Here is a 21,655-nt window from a genome sequence, read left to right as displayed (position 1 = left end):
GAGATTTTATCATCTTCATGCTTAAGATTGCATATATTCTGTAGTTATGAATTTGTGTTTTTAAAGGACATAATTTTTTAAAAAGTTGAATATTTATTAAGAAATATGAAAGAAGGAGTTCTTAATGCTGCTCTGTCATGCAATCAAACTGACCTAAAAATCTTATCAGACCTCTTAACCGAAACTTTCCTTATTGTTTATGCAATGACGACTAGGCATGAAAATAGTACATGGTCACGGTGGAAAATATAGTTAAAAAACAGTTTTTTTGGTTGAGTATGAACTAAAATACTGCTGCTGTACATCAGATCTGTTAGCATATTTGCTATAGCAATACTTATTTTTAAATTATTTAATTAAGAATACCCCTTATATGCAAAATAACTGACAAACGTTTAAAAAAAGAGTACTAATGTCGATAAAATTTTAAATGAACAATAATGCGTACTATATTGTATTCATTAGATCCACAGGAAAACTAGAGCAAGTCATCGCTTTGAACTCTTTAACCAAACTGCAGCTTGCTAATGCATGCTACCATCACACACGTGCACTGACTTCCTGTGATGGGACAGCCTTTAAGCATGCAGTAGAAGCAGAAGCTTCTTAAAAACCTCTTCAGCTTGTGAGTCTGGAAATAACAAGCAATCATCCAGCGCGGCGCCTGCAGCTCATCTCATATTGTAGAGACATTTTTCCCAGAACATGACATGAGAAAACGAGATAAAATCTAATCTTTGTTTTAGTTTCTCGTAAATCTTCAGATGAAAGCAGTTTTTTTTTTCCTTGCAGGCTTTACAAGAGACAAGCTCTACTGTCTGTTTTTAGTCTCAAAGAGGCCAAACAAAGAGCTGATTTCATTAAGTGACCTCACCTGATCTTTCCTTTGCTTTTTTCTTTGCCCATCTTCAAATCTTGAACTGCAGGGTCAGATATTCGGCTTTTCTCCGCTGTTTGGTTTTTCTGGGGGCTAATAGGTGTTTCTTCATCCACCGGAGGAAGAGAGAATGCTGGCCCTGTAAACGATACAAATACATTTGGTTTTGAAAGGAAACTTGGAGGAAATAGAGAAGAAGATGCTCATGTACCAGACTGAGGGGAGATGCTCTGAGCAGGTGGAGCAGAAGGAGGAGCGACAGTACGAAGGGAGGAGATCAAACCAGGTTTGGAAAGAGAAGAAGAAGGGAGTGAAAGGCCGGCAGAGGAGATGGGAGCCTCCGGGTCACAAAGAGAATCGAGATCTGGGGAACTCAGCAGAGGGACGGGGGCAACGTCGCCCCCAGATGGAGCAGAGGGGAGCCACAAACCCAGAGGTGGTGCTGAGGGGAGAGGGGAGGCCCCAGCAGACAGAGGGGAGGGAGAGGTGGGGCGGGCTACAGATTTGACCACCTGAGGTTGGAAAACGTGTGAATGCCCTGGTAGAAAGAGGGAGAACAGTTCAGTTTTAGGATTGGAGGAAGACTGGACAAACATGGGAGTCAGGACAGAGACTAACCCAGGAGTGAAGCAGAATCAGCTGAAGTCTGAACGTCTGTGGGGCCTCGCTGGTGTGAGACAGGAGCTAATGAAGCAAAAAGGTGAATAAAAGAGGGAAAATGTGGAGGATGAACAGTGAAGGTGGAAATGTAAAGCAAGGCAGCGTGCACTTTAAGACCCACTCCGATGAAAATTGTGTTTTTAACATGTTCTTGCTGCATTTTTCTTACAATAAATTAAGCTTAAAAATTGAAATTTTGGTGTATTTCTTATTTAAATCATTGCTATTCAGGAGCAGTTAAAAAATGCTATTTGAAAAAGCTCAAAACTGAGCTAGATAGCCCCGATATTGCTCGGCTTTTTTTGTTGCACCGATAATGTTGGGTTGGGGTCACGAGGGGCTGTAAGCTAGTGGGAGAGCATTTTAACAGGTGGATGATGGGATATCGAGAAGGCTTAGTCCACGTTAACAGCACTGCCCTGAACTAAATGAATCTCTGATGAACTCCTGAAGAAACTATGTCCTAGAAAAACAGCATTTTTTATATTATTTTGGCTAAAAACTGTATAATCATAAAAAAAAGACCACTGGGATTGTTTTTACAGTAGGCCCAAAAAATGCTCGGATGAGACTTTAGACAACTCTGCTACATAAGATTGACCAAAAAAAAACACGTAAGACATTTTTTTTTTGCTGTTTCAAGAAGTGTGCTCTTGAGATATGTATTTTTAACTGAGTGTTGCATTATCAAAGTTCTTCTTTTAAGTTGGTCACACCCTAAGTTTTTTTGCTAGTTCAGGATTTTCCTTTCTAAAGAGCAGACATAAAAGCTTAAACTCATCAGCAAACTGATATTTTTGCTGTTTTGCTATTCATGCTTCTCTAACAGAAAATGTTCATTGTTCCCAAAAGAAAATATGTGATTGTGTTGCAGTGAATATAACTATAAAAGAAAAAAAAAGGAAAGCATCATGTGATAACACAATAAAATGAGTTTAGATGTATTTCCTGAGCTGTCAGGCCTCCACACAGAACACCTTTACACACTACATGCTTTTAGTTTAGATTTTTTTTCCTATGACACTTTTTAGTGAAAGAAAATCTCACAAAAAGTTGAATTTCTTTGTACTAACTTAAGAAAATGTGTTAGTACGGGACACACAGCATGCCTATCTGCCAGTCAGATACCTTTAGCCGAACCTGACTGGAAGATTCTGGGCAGAGACGGAGGCTGAGAGATGACCCACGTGAGAGAGGGCTGAGCGGAGGACACGGCGGGTTTTTGGGAGGAGGGATGTTTAGGAAGGGGCAGATGGGAGGGCGTGGAGATGGACTTATGAGTGGATGCAGCCACATGTGGTGTTTGAGAGGATGAGGTTGCAGGTTGAGGTAATGATTCGGGGGAATCAGAGGGGAAATTAGAGGTCGACTTTGGAGGTTCTCGATAGTAAGTGGAGATCACTGATGAAGGAGGTGAAGTGGAGGCGAGGTGATCAGGTGGGCGGTGCACACCAGGCTCGTCGACAGCGGTCTGGGAGTCAGCCACAGCAGAGGCCTCTGGGGGAGCAGGGATGGAGGGTTTTTTATGCTTGGACCTGGGCGAGGGCTGAGGGGAGGGGCCAGGGGAAGGCTGGATGTCTGATTGGACAGGGGCAGCGGCGAGGGGATGTCTGGAGCGCCGTGGCGAGGGACGAGGGGCGATTGGCAGAGGAGGGCGGGAGTGAACTGCAGAAGTTGGAAAACCATCATTAAAGTTGTTTTGATGGATGAAAAACTGAAGACATGAAGGAAGATTGACAGAGTAACAACAAAAAAAGAAAGGATCCTAATGAGTATGGAGATAAAGAAAATTATGACCAAATATTTATTTAAATCTCACTTTCATAGGATTTTTTTAATGTGTATTTAACTTGTGTTTTTAAACACAACATAGTGGTTGGTCTCATAAAATCTTTGCTGGCTCATTGAAGTGAAGAAAACAACAATTTCAACTACAAGCTAAAACATAATTTGTGTTTAAGGCAGCTCTGGATTAAGGTGGAAATAACCGTTAGTTGTGTGGGAGGCAGCTTTCATTTTGATTGACAATAAATAAGGTTTTAAAATATTCCTTTTATTGTTTTGTCAACTTTAAAACTTTCTGAAAATTATTTTTTCTAAGCATTTTTCAAGCAAAGCAACAAATCAAATTATATTCCAGTGAAAAGTTGATTATTTTTCATAAATTTGACCACTGTTGTTTTCAGAACTTATTAGGAGAGTATTGATCAGTTCACTTGTTTTAGTGAATTAAAGTAAAAAAAAATCACTTTAGGAGTTTTTTGTGCTAACATGTATTCTCCTCGTGAACTCAGTGGACTTTGGTCGACTTGGCATGGGAATGAAAAATTTCACACTTGGATTTAGGGAAAAACACGGACTCTCAAGAGCAAAAGAAACCATTCAGAAACGTGCAGCTTTTTGGGAAATAGAGAAGAAACGAGCTATTTAATGTGATTCATCTTTATCATATGCAAACTAACATTTCAGTTTTGCTTCTTCTACCATAATCAAGATTGTCAGGAAAGTATTTCATAAGAATGTACCTTCATACAGTCTGACAAACCTATAAAGTTGTACATTTATTAATTTTATCTGAAAAAACATAAGAATCAGTTCGTGAGTCAGGGGAGGTCATCATGTGAGCTCTCATCACGCTTCATTTTCTGCTTTAGGAAGTTGTCGCATCTCTCAAGACAACAAAAGCCTTTGTGCTCTGCAAAAGGAGGCCCGCAAGACAAAAGTCAAATATTCTTAAAATTGAAAACATTTTCTTTAAACGAGAAAAAATAATCTGCAAATGGGGTAAGAAAAAGCATTCTTAGTTTAAGAAAAAAATTATAGTCACTGAGGCTACAGTTACATATCCCAAAATGCAGTTTTTCTTTAGCAAATTCAGGGGTGGTATTCGTAAATTTGCAGCGTTCGCCAAGGTTTTAAGAAAAAGTTTAAATTTTACAGTAACCAGATGACTTTTTCTCTAAAAGTTGACATTGGTCAGCAGCTGCACGTGCACATTTTGAGGTTGTGCGGTGGCAGTTCAGTGACACCTTTACGAAAATGCTCTGAAAAAAGTGAATAATTGGATCAATTAAGAAAAGTTATGTAATTTGATGAATTTCAAATTTTCCGTTTTAATCAATTTTAAATTTTGGGTTGATACTTTACTCAACTCCAAAATCTAACCGGACAAAAAGTAATATTTTTAAATGTAACAAATTACAGAACTTTTGTAAATGGATCCAGTGTTTCCCTTTTTACAGTTTGGGTGACACCTGTGTGGCCACTAGAGCTGAGAATCACAGGATACCTCACGATACGATGCGATACACAGCTCACAATATCGACGATATCGCGATAATTGGTAAAAATCATCTCTGATAACTCACATTATATGGAAAAACACATTTTTGGGGGAAATAATATCCCCGTTTATGTTTTTAGCTTGAACACAATCATAATAAACAAGTTGTGTCTTTTTTTGTGCAACAAATAATTTTCTCCTTCAAAATCTCCAACTAGAATGACATTGATTGTGTTAAAGGTTGAAAAGTTACTGTAAATCAAACAACATAAACACCGGAGGCTTAAGGTGGTATGGATGGCATCATAGGGAAGAGACGAGTATGAGGAGAGTGTCAAATACTGCATACTGACAGAAAATGCAGACAGAGCTTGTGTTCATGTCCGCTCCTCTCTGACAAGAGAAAAGTGAGAAACAGAAGGAAAGAGGTGGAAATACCTGAAGCAGAAATAGAAGCTCCAGCAGAGTGGCGCTGGTCGGGAGGCGGGGGAGCGGGGCGGTTTGGACGGGTAAGTGTGTGTGGAACGACTATAGTATCAAGAAAAAAAGAAAAAAAAAGATACAAAACAGCAAATAGGAGGAAACAGGGACAGAACTGGAAGAGAGGTGCCTACTTGTTGCCGTCACAGACTTCCTGTCCTCCTCTTCATCGCTCTCGTTGAAGTCGTCCAGGTTGCCGATATCTGTGGGTTTGACGCTCATGAGGCTGGCAAGGCTCTGCATGTCTTCATCACTGAGGAGAAGACATTTTTGCGTCACTAAGTGTTGATTTTCAATACACGTTTGTGCATAAAGAAAACCAAGTTTGACCAGTTCTACTCAACATTTATCATTTTGTTTTTCTTTACATCCTGTCTTATTCTATCATAAGGACAACTGGTGATGCTAAGTTACAGAATCGAGACACTTTTACAAGGTGTGTGAGCTCAGCATGAATCAGGGGTGCCAAACTCAATCGCACGAGGGGCCAAAATCCAAAACACACCTTAGGTCGTGGGCCGAACACTCTGAAATTAATAACTTTAAAACCATAACGTTTTAACATAATTATGATATATAGCATTACCTGCAATAATTCTAGTGTGAATGCTGTAAGCTGAATTTGGCAGCTAAAGATGCTAGTAATGATAACTGAAGATGCTAAAATTGATAGCTAAAATGTCAAATTAGCCTAAAAAATTTAAAATAAATAAATAAACTTAGGTTAGTCAAAACAGCTAGCATGTAGCCGAAAAATAGCTAAACTTCAAAGCAGCCTAAAAAACTGAAAAAAACCCAACTAAATTAGCCATAACAGCTGGCGTATAAATATTAGCTAAACTCCAAAATAGTCTAAAAAACTTCGTAAAAAAAGCCAACACAGCTAGCATGTAGCTGAAAAAATACAACTGACAACTGAAAGCAGAAAAAAGCCTAAATTAGCCAAAACACCTAGTGTGTAAATATTAGCTAAACTCCAAAATAGCCTAAAACGAAAAAAAAAAAAAAAAACAGCCTAAATTATCCCAAACAGCTAGCATGTTGCTGAAATATTAGCTAAACTCCAAAGCAGCCAAAAAAATCTTAGTAAATGCCAAAATAGTCCAAAAAGCTAGCAGAATGCCAATTTTCAAAACTTTAAAATCATAACTTTTTAACAGAATTATGAATAATAAACAAGAAGGAATAGAATAAATCAACTTAAACCTTAAATAACTTTCAATATTCTAGTCTCCTTAAAATTACGTCTTGTGAAAATGATACAAGTTAGAAATAAGAGCAAGATAACATGGGGCTATTAATAACAATAAAATGAAATGACCCGGCGGGCCGGATCCGGCCCCCGGGCCTTGACTTTGACACATGTGGCGTAAACTATACTCACGTGGCTTTTCCCTCTCGAACAAACACACAAGAGAGCGACAGTTTGAGTGTGGCCTCCACCACCTTGACTGACAGGGGCTTGAGGTTCAGCGTCAGGTCGGTCTGGGTTGGCGTTGGGCTGGCGAAGCGTTTCAGGTTGATATCAGCAGACGCCAGCACTTTACGATGACCTTTGTTTTCCTTTAAAAACAAAAATGATGCTCTATTCTAGTTGAAATGAAACTAAATTGATGCTAAAGTTGAAAAGTTGTTGAATTTAAAGCTCAGAACCTGAGCAATACCCACCCCTTCTATGACAAATGTCCATTCTTTGTCCTCAAACTCTTCAGCATTGGCTTCCTGCAGGCAGCAGTGAGAACAAAGGCATTTTGTTTAGTAAAACCTTGTCTGTAAATGTTGTTTATGAACATTTAACTTCATCATTTCTAGACTTCAATGTGTAGCAATTGAAGAAAGATGATGTTATACTCTGATGTTCCTCTGTTTTGGCTACCTAAACGCACTTAGAAGAAAGCAGAGCTTCATGCTGACCTTTACTCATGTAAACAAAAGAAAGTTTAAGGCCAAATCAAGATAAAAATATTTCACTTTAATTAAAGTTAAGAATAACTTACCTAAATTTAGTTAAAAGAATTTAAGGCAGAGTTCTCTGTCTAAGGACTGATACACATCATGGATATATTTACGTATTTTGTTGTTTAATTTTAAGCTAAAGGTTTCAAATGTAAACTTATTCTGAGTGTAATACCTTGAAGAGGGTGACAGAGATGTCGATGTTTTCCGGGACGGGCCACACCACCATGCCTCTGTAAGGGTTCTTGATTCCAGGCTGCCAGCTGTGGAGCTACACAACAAACAGCATGTGAACACAACGACTGCTTTCTAGCTGTACTTATTCTTAAGCCAGCAGTAAAGTAGGGTTTATGTTTGTGGTGGCTCAAAGTCTTTGAAATTTAAATACCAAAATTGTCGTACATGAGAATTCAAACAAATTTGTGTGTAGATGTGTTTTCCTGTTGCATTAGAAAAGCCATTTTGCTTCAAGTGTAAACACATCTATATAAAATGTTTTCTAAATAACAGTTAAAATGGAATTGATTGATTGGGGTTAAGGTTACTTCATGATATAAACCAGTTTTCACACAGCCTAGAATGTATTTATTTTAATAAACTAAAGTAAGAAAAATACAAAAATAGAAAAACATAAACAACATTTGGCACAATGATCAAATAATTCATGATAACCTGTGTTTAAATAATGTGTATTCATGTTTAATTTTGATGACGATTTTGTTTTGTTTCTGGAATTTTCTTTTCCTTTCAGGAATTGCATGTCTTCATTCACTGCATCCATAAACCTCCTCTTTGGTCTTCCTCTAGAGCTCTTGCCTGGCAGGTCTAGACTCAGCATCCTTCTACCAATATATTCACTGTCTCTCCTCTGGACAGGTCCGAACCAGAGATGGGCGATCTATCTGTGCCAGTATCAGCCAAAATTTGAGTTTATTAGTATCGCAGTGATAGTAAAAAAAAAAATCCACCAATATTAATGATATTAATTAATATAATCAATATTAATTTTTCCATACACTTTAATTTTGACATATATACTTGTTCCTGATAGATCCTTGGCCCTATTATTGGCAGTAATAGTCATTGACAGTTTTTTTTTCATTAGGACTGGGTTAATAAAATTGATTAATTAATTAAAATCTATTTGAGCTTAATAGATCAATATTCGATTCATAAAAATGATAAATCGATTTAGCAAATAAATTAAAGTCCGCTAGCTTGAGGCTAACTTTTAATGGAATTTCCCATAGAACGGCTAATGCTAACGCTCAGTCGACCTAAACATACATTGTTGACTAAATTAACATCTTTATAAAATCACAGGCATGAATTTTTCAAACTCTTTTAAGGAAATATTTTTAAGTAACCATTTGTGGTCTAAAACATCGTTTTTCCCTCATACTTTCTTCTTCCTCTGGAATAAGGTGTAGTGCCATCGCCACCTAGTGGCCAAACTGAAACACCCTCCAGGAGAAGCAGAACAATGTTTACAATGTTAATGATCTGAACATTTTTGTTAGAACTTCTCCTTTAGAGAATCCATGTAACACTGTATACTATCAATAATCTCATTATTTCACTAACTATGTAAACTGTATCAGATTAATATAAATATATTCAAATCATATAGTAGATTATTAATGTATTTCTAAACAAATGTGTATAAATGTGTAAACTGAATTGAACTGAAGAATAAAAAAAAATCTGAATTGATCCAGGCTCTTGTGAATCGAATCGTTTTGATACCCAGCCCTAGTTTACATGTATATTTTATATTGATAGGGACACATGTTGTTTCCAACCTTCCTGGACTCTCTTCTTCACGACTTTCCACACTCTCCATGACTCTGGACTGTTGATACTTCAAACCCTCCACCTTCTGTATCTCTTCTCTCTGTAGCCTCACTCTTCCACTTTGATCCCTCTCATTTACACCTGTGTATTCCGTCTTGTTGCGGTTCCTCCTCCACTTGTTCTCTACTCTCACTACAAACCACAATATCATCTGCAAACATGATAATCCTTGGTGATTCCTGTCTAACTTCATCTGTCAGTGTGTCAATTTCTTTAATATTTTTTTTTAACATTTATGATCAATTAAATGATCTAAAAATGCCTTATGTGATGTTCAAATGTTAATCTGAATTTTAATATGCAAATAAGATGTTGCAAATACCCAACCTATTTGAAAGTAAGTATGTATTTGTTTAGAAATGGTCTATAGCCAACAGATAAAAAGTTTATATGATTTGCATGTTTATTGAACGTCTAATATTTGGTGCCTACGAGTCTAAATTTAGTTTGCCAGATAATGCTCTGCAGTGGGCCAGGTTTTTACAGACCAAATATGAAGTCTTTCCAGTTTGTTGACAAAACTGCCCCTGCCTGCCTTCCTGTGTTTCTCTGCAGTGAAGTAATGTGGGTCACACCTTTGAACATTGGGTCAACTCTTCACTATGTTGTGTCCCAAATTGTTTGGATTCACTCACTTTGCTAAAGCCTCTTTAACTAACCAATTTTAATAATTATTTTTGACACAGACAAATTGGCTTGATCAGATTTGGAATAATTTTTCAAAAGTTTAGTAAAATTAGAAATTACTTTTTTTTTAATTTTCATTAAATATTACAAATATCTATTAAATAAACAACAATTACGTTGAAAATATGTTAAAATAGTTGAAATCTTAAGGTTATAAGATGAGAAATGCACTGAATTACAGTAGCAGAGGGTTCCTGCAAGAGGACAAACATTTCCTAAGACGTGGTTGCGTTTTTTTCACCTTGGAACACATGCGTCTGTTCCTTCTCGTCCACACCACTCTCAACTTGTCTGGTTGCCTTGACAAAAACACAAACACAAATAAAGGTTAAAAGAACATTGCTTAATGCTAGCAATCAAAAATCCCACATATTTTGTATATATTTCCACACCTAAACTAAAAATAAATAAATAAAAAATGATGTAAATGTTTCTGAAAAAGATTTATTTTGGATTATTAGTAGGTAAAGTCGCTGAACAAAGTGGACACTGTGGAGAAATAGGAAACACAGGTTCTTTTACGGGGTCTTATGACTGTCATTGCTGTGTATTAGCATGCTAGAGGAAAAACACTGTTAGTGGTGTGACAGACCGTGTTTACAGATTAGACTTTGAGCACATGATGACATTCTTCATTTGTCTATGTCTCTCTGACATTAACCAACCAAGTAAGCAGCTGTTTATGTGTAATTAGGCTATAGAGAGTGTTTTTGGTAAACATTCTTTCATTTCATAAGCTGCTATTGTGTTTCTCTCTCTTATTTGACACAGGAAGTGGAGCAGGAAGTTGTGCCGATGTGACCTGCCTACGAGAGAAAGGAGGAACTACGTTAACCCAATATCACACATGCAGATGCGCACTTATGTACAGCTAATCCTAAACACTTCAATACCAACTGAGAAATGTTACTCTTTGTTGAAGTTAAAGTTGTACTCTTTACATGTGTGTTAGTGTGTCAGAAAAGGAAATAGAAATAGCCTAGTCAAGGAGGAGGAGACGAGTTGATGGCAGGAAATGAAAATGACTAAGAAAGTCATCGACATAATATCCTGTTAGCATAATACTGAAAACCATAATAGAGAATATTCTTTATTCCTCAATGAATAAAAAGGTCTGTTTGTGGATATCTACTTGCAGCTGTTTCCTCAGAAAAACCCTGCACTTACTAATCTCTGTCACATGAAGCTCTGCTAGTGTGGTATAAAAATAGTCTTGTTGCGGACTCTTTAATTATGTCAGCGCTTCTTCCCTGTCCCTGCCGAACAACCATCATTTTCTAACCATTGTCTTATCTTTGACTCCCTGCTGTGGCTCCCTTTCCACAAAAACCTGCTGGACTCTGTATCTGTTATAGTACAGCGACGAACAGAAAGTAGCTACTGTAAGCTAGCATTAATAGTATTTATTATTTTTTTTCTTAGAGACATTTTACATTAAGTTGCTATTTGTCGCACGTGTAACAACACCATAAATCATTAAAAGAGGAGCTCATCCGCTTAGTTTGAGTTTTTTATTAACTTTGATGTTGCTGAGGAAATATTTGGCTTATATGCTTCTTAGAAGTGTGTGAGTGAGGGGTGTATCAGTGTCTCAAACCTTGAAACTAAACAGGAAAAAAACAGCTGAGAATTAAGCGTGTGCAGACATGTGGATGCAAATGGAAAGGATGAAAGAAATCCCAGAAAAAATTAAGAAACTTTAATTCAAACCTTTACATTTATTTCTATTTGTATATGCTCTGACCTCTCTTTAGGGATGCCTTTGAACATTTAAATATTTAAAATCTGACTATTGTTCACAAGAGAATCCCAAACTAGTCCGTAAGGTCTGATCAAACCTATCCTTGACAAGAAGGACCCTACAGCAGTAATAGTGTGTTTTTTTATCAAGGATGTAATAACCAGAGTCAGTCTTTATCTTAATGTAACCTCGACGGATAAGAAGGTGCAGCTGAGCCAGGAATGCCATGTGGGCAAAAGGTTTAAAGATCTCAGAGCACGTTTTCCAATTAATTATAAAAATCTAAATATAACTAGAAGAAATACTTTTTTCTGCTTGATTATAAACTTGAGATATATTTTACAGTTTATGTCAGAATAAAGTAGATTATTTGGAAGCTAAAAGTTATGCAGCATTGAGAACACATTACATATATTCAACGTTTCCTATCTTGAACTGGATGTATGATGATTTGAATTTTTGTAAATGATGACTGTAATTGTTGGCAGAGCTGAGGCTCACTGCAACACTGTTGAATCATTTTCCACAAGTTCAGACATGATTTCACTTTTTAATCCTATAAAGTCATCATTTGTTAACAGTTTTTACGTAAGTAATCATAAAAATGAGCAAAAGTTGGCAACAAAATCATTAATTATTACAGCAGAAAACATTTTAATCAATAATAATGTAATTTAATTGCTTTAAAACAATATATTTTTTGAGATAATCACTTTTAAGTGAAAATTGAGGTGAGTATTTTTTATTTTTTAATGACATTTTTCTGTCACCATGTTCAAGGCCGGTCTCGAACCCGCGTCCTCTCGAACCGCTCCAAACTGAAAGGAGGACGCCCTCACCTTTCAGCGTAGCGGAAAAACTGACAACGAAAGGGCGTCCTATTATAGCAATAACACAACAAAAGCGTTTGTTTACATGATAAACAGACACTCGGAGGGCAAAAATAAAAATTGTTACCATTTCTTGGTACATTCCAAAACCAGTTCCTGATACGAGGCAACAAACTGAAACTTTGAAGCCTTTTTTCCGACTCGTTGTAGCCTTTTCCACACCGAAGCCATGGCTTTTGCTGGTTCAAGTCAAAACGTGCGATAGTAATCCAACTTTTGTCCTCCTTATTCGGTGTCTGGTGATAACGATGATGATGATGGTGAAGCTCACACAAGCGGCTCCTTTGAAATGAGCATGTCAGAAATAGAGGAAGCTCAGAGGCTGACGCTGAAGTCTCGTCTGAGTCCACATGGAGCGCGCGCGGCTTCCTCCTGAAGTCCACCCTCCCTCTGACAGCACAAAGGGGCAGAGTTTGATGCAGGATATGCAAAGGGAGTCCCCGATGGAGCTTTAGGCTATGCAAAGTTCTTATCTGGAGTGTGAATGTTCAGTGGTGATCATCCCTGCAGACTTTGATCCTGCAACAACCTTATCAGCTTCTTAAAGCTGCTTCTAATCTTCTCTTGGAGGTCTGAAGGTTCATGGATTCATTCATGCTGACTTGGAACCAATTTATGACCGAGTTGCAGGAAAAGTTTTGTTTTTCCCCCCAATCAGATCAGGGATTTTCCTCTCTGAGACAGGAGTTTATTTTTGGATGGAGGGATGGATGGACAGAGGCAGCTGGGATGGAGGAGTGTGGGGCAGCAGCAGGGGGGAGCACATGTGTCATGACTCAGAGCTGGGTCTAATATTACACCCCCGTGCAGGCTTCAATGCTCCACATTATTGTTTTGTCCACTCCCTCAGCAAACACGCATAAAAAAACAGCTGATACACGCTTTCCTGGTTTTATGGGCTCATCAGCTGCAGGAATCCTGAAATGAGGAGTCCTGCATGTGCACAGACATGCATCAGACACTCCTCTTTAGGATTTCGAAAAAGGGACAATAAATCCCAGAGGAAGAGACTCTAAACAATTACCAATAGTGAAATGTACATGCCGCTTGGTCTGTTTTTCACTATTATATATGTATATATTATGTATGTTTAATCTTTTATGTTCACTTTCAAAAAATGTGGAGTTTAACTTACATTTTAGCAACATGCTAACATTTTTAGCTAATTTGTCTGCTGGGGTTTTAATTCAAATTTAGAGTTTAGCTTCTATATTAGCAACAGGCTAACATTTTTGACTAATTTAGTTTACTGAGGAATTTTAGGCTATTTTGGAGTTTAGCTAGTAATTAAGTAATGTGCTAGCTTTTTTCCTAATTTGGCATCTACTGAGGTTTTTTTTTTTTTCTTGTTATGCTAATTTGGAATTTAGCTGATATTTTAGCAACATGCTAACGTTTTGGACTAATTAGTTTGCTACTGAGGTTCTCATAGGCTAATTTAGAGCTTAGCTTCTATTTTAGCAACATGCTAACATTTTTGGCTTATGTAGTTTACTGAGGAAGTTTAGGCGATTTTGGAGTTTAGCAAGTAATTTAGCAATGTGCTAGCTTTTTTTTCCCTAATTTGGTATCTACTGAGATTTTTTTATGCTAATTTGGAGTTTAGCTAATATTTTAGCATCGTGCTAATGTTTTGGGCTAATTTGTTTGCTACTGAGGTTATTATAGGCTAATTTAGAGTTTAGCTTCTATTTTAGCAACAGGCTAACATTTTTGACTTATGTAGTTTATTGAGGAATTTTAGGCTATTTTGGAGTTTAGCAAGTAATTTAGCAATGTGCTAGCTTTTTTTCTAATTTGGTATCTACTGGGGGTTTTTTACGCTAATTTGGAGTTTTGCTAATATTTGAGCAATGTGCTAACGTTTTGGGCTAATTTGTTTGCTACTGGGCTATTATAGGCTAACTTAGAGTTTAGCATCTATTCTAGCTACAGGCTAACGTTTTAGACTAATTTAATTTACTGAGAAAATTTAATCTTTTTTGGAGTTTAGCTAGTATTTAAGCAATACATTAAATATTTTTTGCAAAATTGTCATATATTAGGGATTTTTCAGCAATTTTACTACAAATTTTTCAGAAATTTAGGTCAACTTCAGTGCTCTTTCATAGTTCTTTACTGAAATGTCCAGTATTGTAGAAAATGTAACATTTTGCAAATCGCTTTTGCATTTTCAGCAAATCCTCTCAGCATTAAAGCAAATTGCATCACAATTTTTCAGCAAAAACTGCATCTTCAGTGACTACTTATTGCAAAAAGCATTCATACAGCATTATCGCAGGTAATGCAACTTTTCACATTTTGAACCTTTCCAACCCCAATTTAAAGTAATTTTATGATACTTTTGTGATGCGGTTCTGTCTTTTTTATATTTGTTACATCAAGAACATGCATCATATCACAAATCCAAACCAAACCTAATCACATCAGTAATAACAACAACTTAACAACTAGTTTTAGCCATTTCTTCTCTATGCTGAACCACAAAGGCCTCTCCCATCATGTTTTTCAGCTGCCCTTGTGTAGTACCGTGTTTGTTGTGTTGGTTTCTCTGCAGCTGGGAGGTATTTCCTTGCTTTAAGAACTGATCTCACTGCAGCGCTCATTGTGCTGCGGCTCACCCCCCTCCTCTAACACACCATTGTCCTCACCAGCTCTGCTTTCTGGGATCCACTATGATGTCTATTTATTGTACCAGTCACTCACTGCAGTGCACTGACAGTGTTTACAGTAACTCTGTGTGTGTGAATGCGCGTGAGTGAGAAGCGATGGGGGGGATTCATACTTCCACTTTTTTGTTATCTTATAGTACATTATTGACCACTTGACTGTGCAATAGCTGTCAATATGCTATATATTACTGATTATTCTTTGTATATTGCATCTTACTGCTTAGCTATTTTTATAATTTAAGGGTATCCCATTGTCTTAGCTCTTTATAATGTATATTTTATTTTATTTTTATCCTCTCTCACCTATTTCTGTACCTGCGCTCTTGCATATTGCAAATTCCCCACTGTGGGACTAATAAAGGTTTTCTTAATCTTAATATTTTCTTACAGAAAACAAAATAAAACCAACTGAACTGCTGTAATGAAAAAGTAAGACACACACAAGCAAACACACAACATCATGTGCTAAATATGACAGAATAGAATAGAATAGAATAGAATACAATACAATAGAATAGAACTATCAATCCAACTAAAGGTAAATTACCTTTCCTAGCTCTATTAAAAACAGCAGATAGATAATAAATATCACTAAAAATGTAATAATTAAAATGTAAAACTTGTTTTCTTAAGCACCACTCCATAGAAAACAGCTTTCCAAAACACAGCTGCTTTTAAGGAGAAGAAAAGAAAGGAGAAGAAAGAAACAGCTTTCTCATGATTAGAGGTCATTTGTCTGCTCCCTCCTGGTCGTGGTCGGTACTACAACATAGGAATTGCTTTTAGTTGAACAGATCATCACGTGAATTTAAAATATTTTAGTCTTTCTTTAATATTTATAATTTTCTTTGATTTAAATGACAGGTTATTCAACATTAATAAAAAAAAATCCCAGTGTAGGATATCACAAAAAATAATTGAAGTAAGAGATTTGAAATAATTAGAAATGTATATAAAACCTTTCCAAACAGATAATTGGTTGTTGTGTAGTCATTTCAAATGACTACTTCAATCATATGTAATGCCTTTGAAAACTGCAATTTTAAGTTTTGGATATTTTTTTCTGAGCGTAATTTAAAAAAATAAATAGTCTAAAATCACATTTTTTATACAAAAACAACTGTGCAAATCTGAAGGATGCTTTTCAGTTTTTTTCTAGAACTACAACAACCAAACTTCTAGCCAGTAGATAATATTTCACTCAGGTTAATGTTAAGCCATTTGGACAGGCATTGATTTTAGGAAGTTTTTTATTCAATTTCTAAGGAACTTGAATAACTGAACCACAGACAGAAGTATTGTTGTGCTGTTGCATTGTTTCTGTATTACTGATGGGTCGTGGTGGTAAATGAGAAATTGTTCTCAATCGACCTACCTGTATAAATAAAGGTTCAACAACAAGAATCTTGTTAGAAATCTTAGTAGACTTCCCTTGTTGTGTACCCCACTGTGACACAATCCCTGCCAGAAACTCAACACACAAATGTTGGTTCCACCGGTTTGAGAGGCATGTCAGGGCAGCACTACCGGGATAAGCGTTTCTCTGCACATTTCGGTTTTCTGGTTTAGCAGTTTGCTCCAGTTTTTTCCCTTAAACTATCTCAGTCCTCTACCAAAAGTAAATGATTGATGTAAGGCATAAATGACCCGTTCTGCAAGAAGTATGCTTCAGTTTTGGAGATTTATTTATAATTTTTTTAAATTGTTTTTGTGGTAAGAATTTCTCCTATTTTTTTGGTATCTTGGGGAATTTTTCTGAATTTTACCACAGATTGACTAACATTTTTGCTGGAATATTTATAATGTTCTGATCTGGTAATCCAGATTATAAAACAGAAAATCTCATTGACCAAATCAGTTCCAAAAAAGTCAATTCATCCTTCCCGAGGATATTGTGAGCTCATCTCCTGACTCTAAATTTGAACAATCTGAGCTCTTTATCTGAACCAAAATGAGTTTATTAAGTTAAACTGCAATTTTTTACTTTTTAAGGAAAAAAGCATTAAGATTTTCACACAAGAGCTTTTGAAAAATGATAATTTGACCTAAAACAAATAAAGACAACAAACAAACTGAGACTAATTTCTTCCAATAAGAACACTCCGGACACACATACTTAAAAACAGTTTTTACGGCCTGCCTCTTGAGTTAATAATTGATCACAAGGGATTTGTTTGCATAAAAATTCCTGGAAATGTGTCTTGAGAGTCAATTTTAAATCTATAAAAGCAGCATGTTGGAGCATGTGTGTGACGTAAAGCAAAAAGGCAGATCTGATCAAGCTGGTCTCCTCTTCATCCTCATTGAGTTGCTGCAGAGACGAGGATGTGACAAAAACTTAAACGCACAGTTTTAGTCCTTTAGCTTCTTGTGTGGAAAACATTTTTTTTTATTTTTACATAAACCTAAAAAAAAGAGTGAGGTGGAGAGGCGTGTGCCAGCAGGTTGGAGGAAAGTGAATGAAAGGATAGTAAGTTTGAGTGAGGATACAAATGGTGAAGTGAAACGGAGGCAGGTGATTGGCTGAGGTGACCCTTGAAAATCTGACTGTTAAAAAAGGGATCTAAACCCTTTCAAAGATCGTTTGTGAATACAGATGATCACTTCTTTAAAAATTTGGGTGTTCCTGTTTTTTCTGTCTAAAAGTTACACAACTTCCTCTTTGAGAAAACTTTGCTTTTTAAAAAATAAGAAATAAATAACCAATTATAAATCAAATTAATAGTTTAAAATGAAATTATTTTGTTTTTACAACAAATTAAGCCACTGAGGGGATTCAATCTGTTCAAAGTATGCGTTCAAAGGACATTATTAACAGAATTTCTAAGTAGTTTGGAAACTATTGATTTTTTTCTTGTTAGGTAGTAGGATTAAAATTGTTTCAACTTATTCCTACTCCATTTCGAACAAAATATTTTATTCATAATTTATGCAAAAATTTTCCTTTGTTGTTTTCTTTTGTTGTTTATTGTTTTCTATGTATTGTTTGTAATAAAAGACTAAGTAATATGACAACATATTTTATTTTTATTTTAGATGAAACTCTGTTAAAAGTAAAATAACCCTGTCCAGAAGTGAATAAATCTAAAACATCTACAAAAATAAATATGTAAGAAAAAAAAAAACAACAAAAAATGTTAAAAAATAACTTAATAAAAAGTGTATTTCTTGTACACAACTTATCAACTGTGACCCCTGCTCCTCTCTCCTGGTAATCCATTTTTTAGAGAAAAAAAAAAAAAACTTTTCTAATAACTTTTCCATATGTTCTGAAATATTCACTCATTTAATCCACAGAACTAAAAGTCACACAAACTGACAGAAGGCAGTAAAAGTTTTCCACGTGTTCTATAAAGATGTGCTGTAAATGCCAAAGCAGAGACACGCAGGACTATAAAGACCGCCTTTCAGCAGAATAAAACAGTATCTAGTGGGTCTGGTTTGGCCGTGACCTGCACCGTCTGCACAGCAGAAATGAACATGGATCCACAAACTTGACTTCTGAATGGAGGAGGAGCTTTTGTTTCATTTCTATCAGGTACGAAAGGTGATATTTGGTGCAGAAATTGTTGGAAATACACCAAATTTTCAACAAAAAGAAGAAACTTCATGGATGTTTATGTCGTTTTTTTCCCTCCCAGACGCGACTGACAGTTGAAATAAGGCGACTTAAGTTCTGAGTTTACACAGCAGCATCTTTATTTTCCAGTTTACAAAACATGTTAAGATGATGTCTTGTAAAAACAAACACTATTCAGCGTTTGAACAGGTTTGGTTTTATTCTGGAACATAATTAGAAAACCAATTCCCTCAACACTGCAGGACTTTATATGAAGTGCCGTTTATTGACGTAAAAAGCAAAGTTCCTTTATTCTGGATGCTAGAGAAAGAACACATCGAGTCTGGAACATCTTCAGATACATTTATCGACATCCTGAAGTCAAATAATTTACAGCTAGAGTCCGACTGAGCAGCAGATGGAAAGATGCCAACGGGTTTTTGGGAGGAAGTCCTGCTGAAGAATCAGAGTCTTCATCAGTTCAACAGTCTTATCGGCACGGATTCTTCAGCCTCTGTCACTTTCGTGCAAATTTGGGGTTCAGAAGTAATTGAAACATTGAACATAAACCCAAACGAAAATAAAAAATATATGGATTTTATTTGTATTTATATAGTAGCTGTTGTGGATCAGCCAGTAAACTGTTTGGTTTTTCTCTGCAATACATAAAACGTTTCACATTTTACTGGTCGGACATTTTAAAACCTTTTATGAACAATCGATGCCTAAAGCGATCACACGGATATGAAACGAGTGGTTTTCTTGCCCACGTTTTGACAATCCGGTTTCAGCTGGAAGCGACGGTTTGGCCGGACTGGGAAGCTAAACCAGAGTCATAGAGGCGAATAGAAACGGCGTTCCTATCACTACGTGGTTGCCGTCAGTCCGTTACTGGCTGAGCTCCTTCAGGCTGCGCAGGGAGTTGGCACAGCTGGTGATGAGGCTGCAGAGCTGGATGCTGGCCTCCAGCGAGGGTGAACTCTGGAGCTGGGCCGTGGCCCAGCGGAGTTTCGTGAGAACAGCCTCCTCGGCGTCTTGCAGCACCGGTCTGAAGACGGCGCTCTGTGGGGGGGCCGGGGGGCGAGCGGTTGCTAGAGATGCGGCGGGAACGGGAGCTGACGGAGGCGGCGCGGCCGGAGGAGGAAGAGGAGTTCGTCCCCCGGCGGCGGCTCCCTCGCAGTGCTCTGGTCGCGGCTGAGGAACAGAGCCGCCTGCTTGACTGCTGCTGGTGCTGGGACCTCCATTGACTTCAGGAGTCTGTGCTGCAAGCTGCCGCTCTCTGACTTGAGACAGAGCTGCCTGTGCATTCAGAGCTGAAGTAGAAATAAAATGAAAGTAGAGTTGAATTAACAGCAAAGGAGAAATAATGAAAGCAGAAACAATTAGGGCTGCCGCGATTATTCGACTAATCGACTATTAAAATAGTCAATTAGTCGTTACTTTATATTATACAGAGTTGGAGTGTAGTAAAGTTGAAAGTTATGATGTCATTCATTTAGCTTTTTGGACTATTTTAGCATTTATTGAGGTTTTTTAGGCTAATTTGGAGTTTAGCTAATATTTCAGTTACATGCTAGCTGTTTTGGCTAATTTAGGATTTTATGTTTTTTAGGCATATTTGAAGTTTAATTAATATTTTAGCTATATACTAGCTATTTTGGCTAATTTAGGAATTTTTGGGGCAAATTTTAAGTTTAGCTAATATTTCAGCTGCACGCTAGCTATTTTGGCTAATTTGAAGTTTAGCTAATATTTCAGCTGCCTGCAAGCTATTTTTGCTAATTTGGGCCTTTTTCAGTTTCATAGGCTAATTTTGCATTAATTAATATTTTAGCTGGCTATCAGCCTCAGCATTTTAAGCTATTAACTTCAGCTTTTTCAGCTATCAGCACTAGCATCTTTCAGCTTACAGCATTCACTCTAGCATTATTGCAAGTAATGCTAAATATATAATTTCTAGTTATTTTAAAGCTACTGAAGGTTATGATATGTGCTTTAATCCAGTTTGTGCATGACCAGATTAGCAGACTAACCGGAAAAAGTAATTGGTGATTAGTCGACTATTAAGATAATCGTTTGTAGAAGCCCTAGAAACAATCGATAAATTATACAAAAAAGAACAGTCAAACTGGCCAATCTATAAAATAAAAATAAAAAAAATGTGATTTATAGTCTGGAAAATCCAGTATTTACAAACAATACCATGATTGAAACAATGTGTAGAAGAGACGATTCCCGACGCAAAATGTTGAGGCGTAACAGTCATCTCAACAAGTTTGTCTGATGTTGTGTGCTTTGTATCTAATCATCTTTTAATTTATTCTAAAGCATTCCCAGTGGTCTTTTCATCATGATTATACTGTTTTTAGCCAAAATAAAAGAAATGTAATTTTCTAGGACAGTTTCTGCAAAGTGGCAGAAGTTCATTAGAAATTCTGCGTTGTGAACATGTTCACAAGCTCTACCGTTAGCTTACAGCCTAACATTAGCTCTGCAACAAAAACGGCGAGCCGTATTGGAGCTATCCAGTCGTACAGTTTGGAGCCAGATGGCAGGAAACAAAGACGTACTTGTTTTGAAGTGGATGCACCAGAATGGAGTGGAGAAGGGAGCTTGTAACTTGGTGATTTTAAATTCTATATCAAAGCTTTTTAAACAAGATTTTTTGGTCTACTCCTCATTCACATCCATCTTCTTCTGCTCATCTGGGACCGGGTCGCGGGGGCAGGAGTCTAAGCAAAGATGCCCAGTCTTTCCTCTCGCCAGCCACTTCCTCCAGCTCCTCTAGGGGGATCCCGAGGCCAGCCGAGAGACGTAGTCTCTCCAGCGTGTCCTGGGTCTTCCCACTTCCTCACCACTGCAGCGGCCGCATAACGGCGGACACCGCTCTAATCCGCCTGTCAATCTGACGGTCCGATCTTCCCTCACTCGTGAACAAGACCGCAAGATATTTAAACTTCTCTACCTAGGACAGGCTCACCCACCCACCGAGAGAG

At 37.1% G+C, this 21,655-nt stretch overlaps 2 protein-coding genes across 5 annotated transcripts in view; both read right to left on the bottom strand.

Moving 5' to 3' along the window:
• LOC112142972 (EH domain-binding protein 1-like protein 1) overlaps nucleotides 1-13,102 on the bottom strand; it is a 35,153-nt gene extending 22,051 nt beyond the window's left edge. Inside the window, exons 1-11 of the mRNA XM_036215326.1 lie at nucleotides 12,496-13,102; nucleotides 10,039-10,096; nucleotides 7,432-7,527; nucleotides 6,969-7,022; nucleotides 6,685-6,863; nucleotides 5,435-5,553; nucleotides 5,259-5,348; nucleotides 2,666-3,202; nucleotides 1,496-1,561; nucleotides 1,089-1,415; nucleotides 875-1,016 (exon numbers count right to left, since the gene is read on the bottom strand). Of these exons, the coding sequence (XP_036071219.1) occupies nucleotides 875-1,016; nucleotides 1,089-1,415; nucleotides 1,496-1,561; nucleotides 2,666-3,202; nucleotides 5,259-5,348; nucleotides 5,435-5,553; nucleotides 6,685-6,863; nucleotides 6,969-7,022; nucleotides 7,432-7,527; nucleotides 10,039-10,096; nucleotides 12,496-12,599 (1,772 nt within the window). The 5' untranslated portion in view covers nucleotides 12,600-13,102. The remainder of the gene's footprint in view (nucleotides 1-874; nucleotides 1,017-1,088; nucleotides 1,416-1,495; nucleotides 1,562-2,665; nucleotides 3,203-5,258; nucleotides 5,349-5,434; nucleotides 5,554-6,684; nucleotides 6,864-6,968; nucleotides 7,023-7,431; nucleotides 7,528-10,038; nucleotides 10,097-12,495) is intronic.
• Nucleotides 13,103-18,774: 5,672 nt separating this feature from the next.
• The window catches only part of znrd2 (zinc ribbon domain containing 2), a 4,272-nt gene continuing 1,391 nt past the window's right edge, over nucleotides 18,775-21,655 (bottom strand). For all 4 annotated transcript variants that reach the window (XM_024266684.2, XM_024266685.2, XM_024266686.2 and 1 more), the window contains exon 4: nucleotides 18,775-19,972. In XM_024266684.2, the coding sequence (XP_024122452.1) occupies nucleotides 19,548-19,972 (425 nt within the window). In that variant the 3' untranslated portion in view covers nucleotides 18,775-19,547. The remainder of the gene's footprint in view (nucleotides 19,973-21,655) is intronic.

Source organism: Oryzias melastigma, linkage group LG14 (assembly GCF_002922805.2).
Source record: "Oryzias melastigma strain HK-1 linkage group LG14, ASM292280v2, whole genome shotgun sequence".
Taxonomy (NCBI): domain Eukaryota; kingdom Metazoa; phylum Chordata; class Actinopteri; order Beloniformes; family Adrianichthyidae; genus Oryzias; species Oryzias melastigma.
The sequence above is the reverse complement of the archived record's forward strand: the minus strand, read 5'-3'. Positions and strand labels throughout refer to the sequence as shown.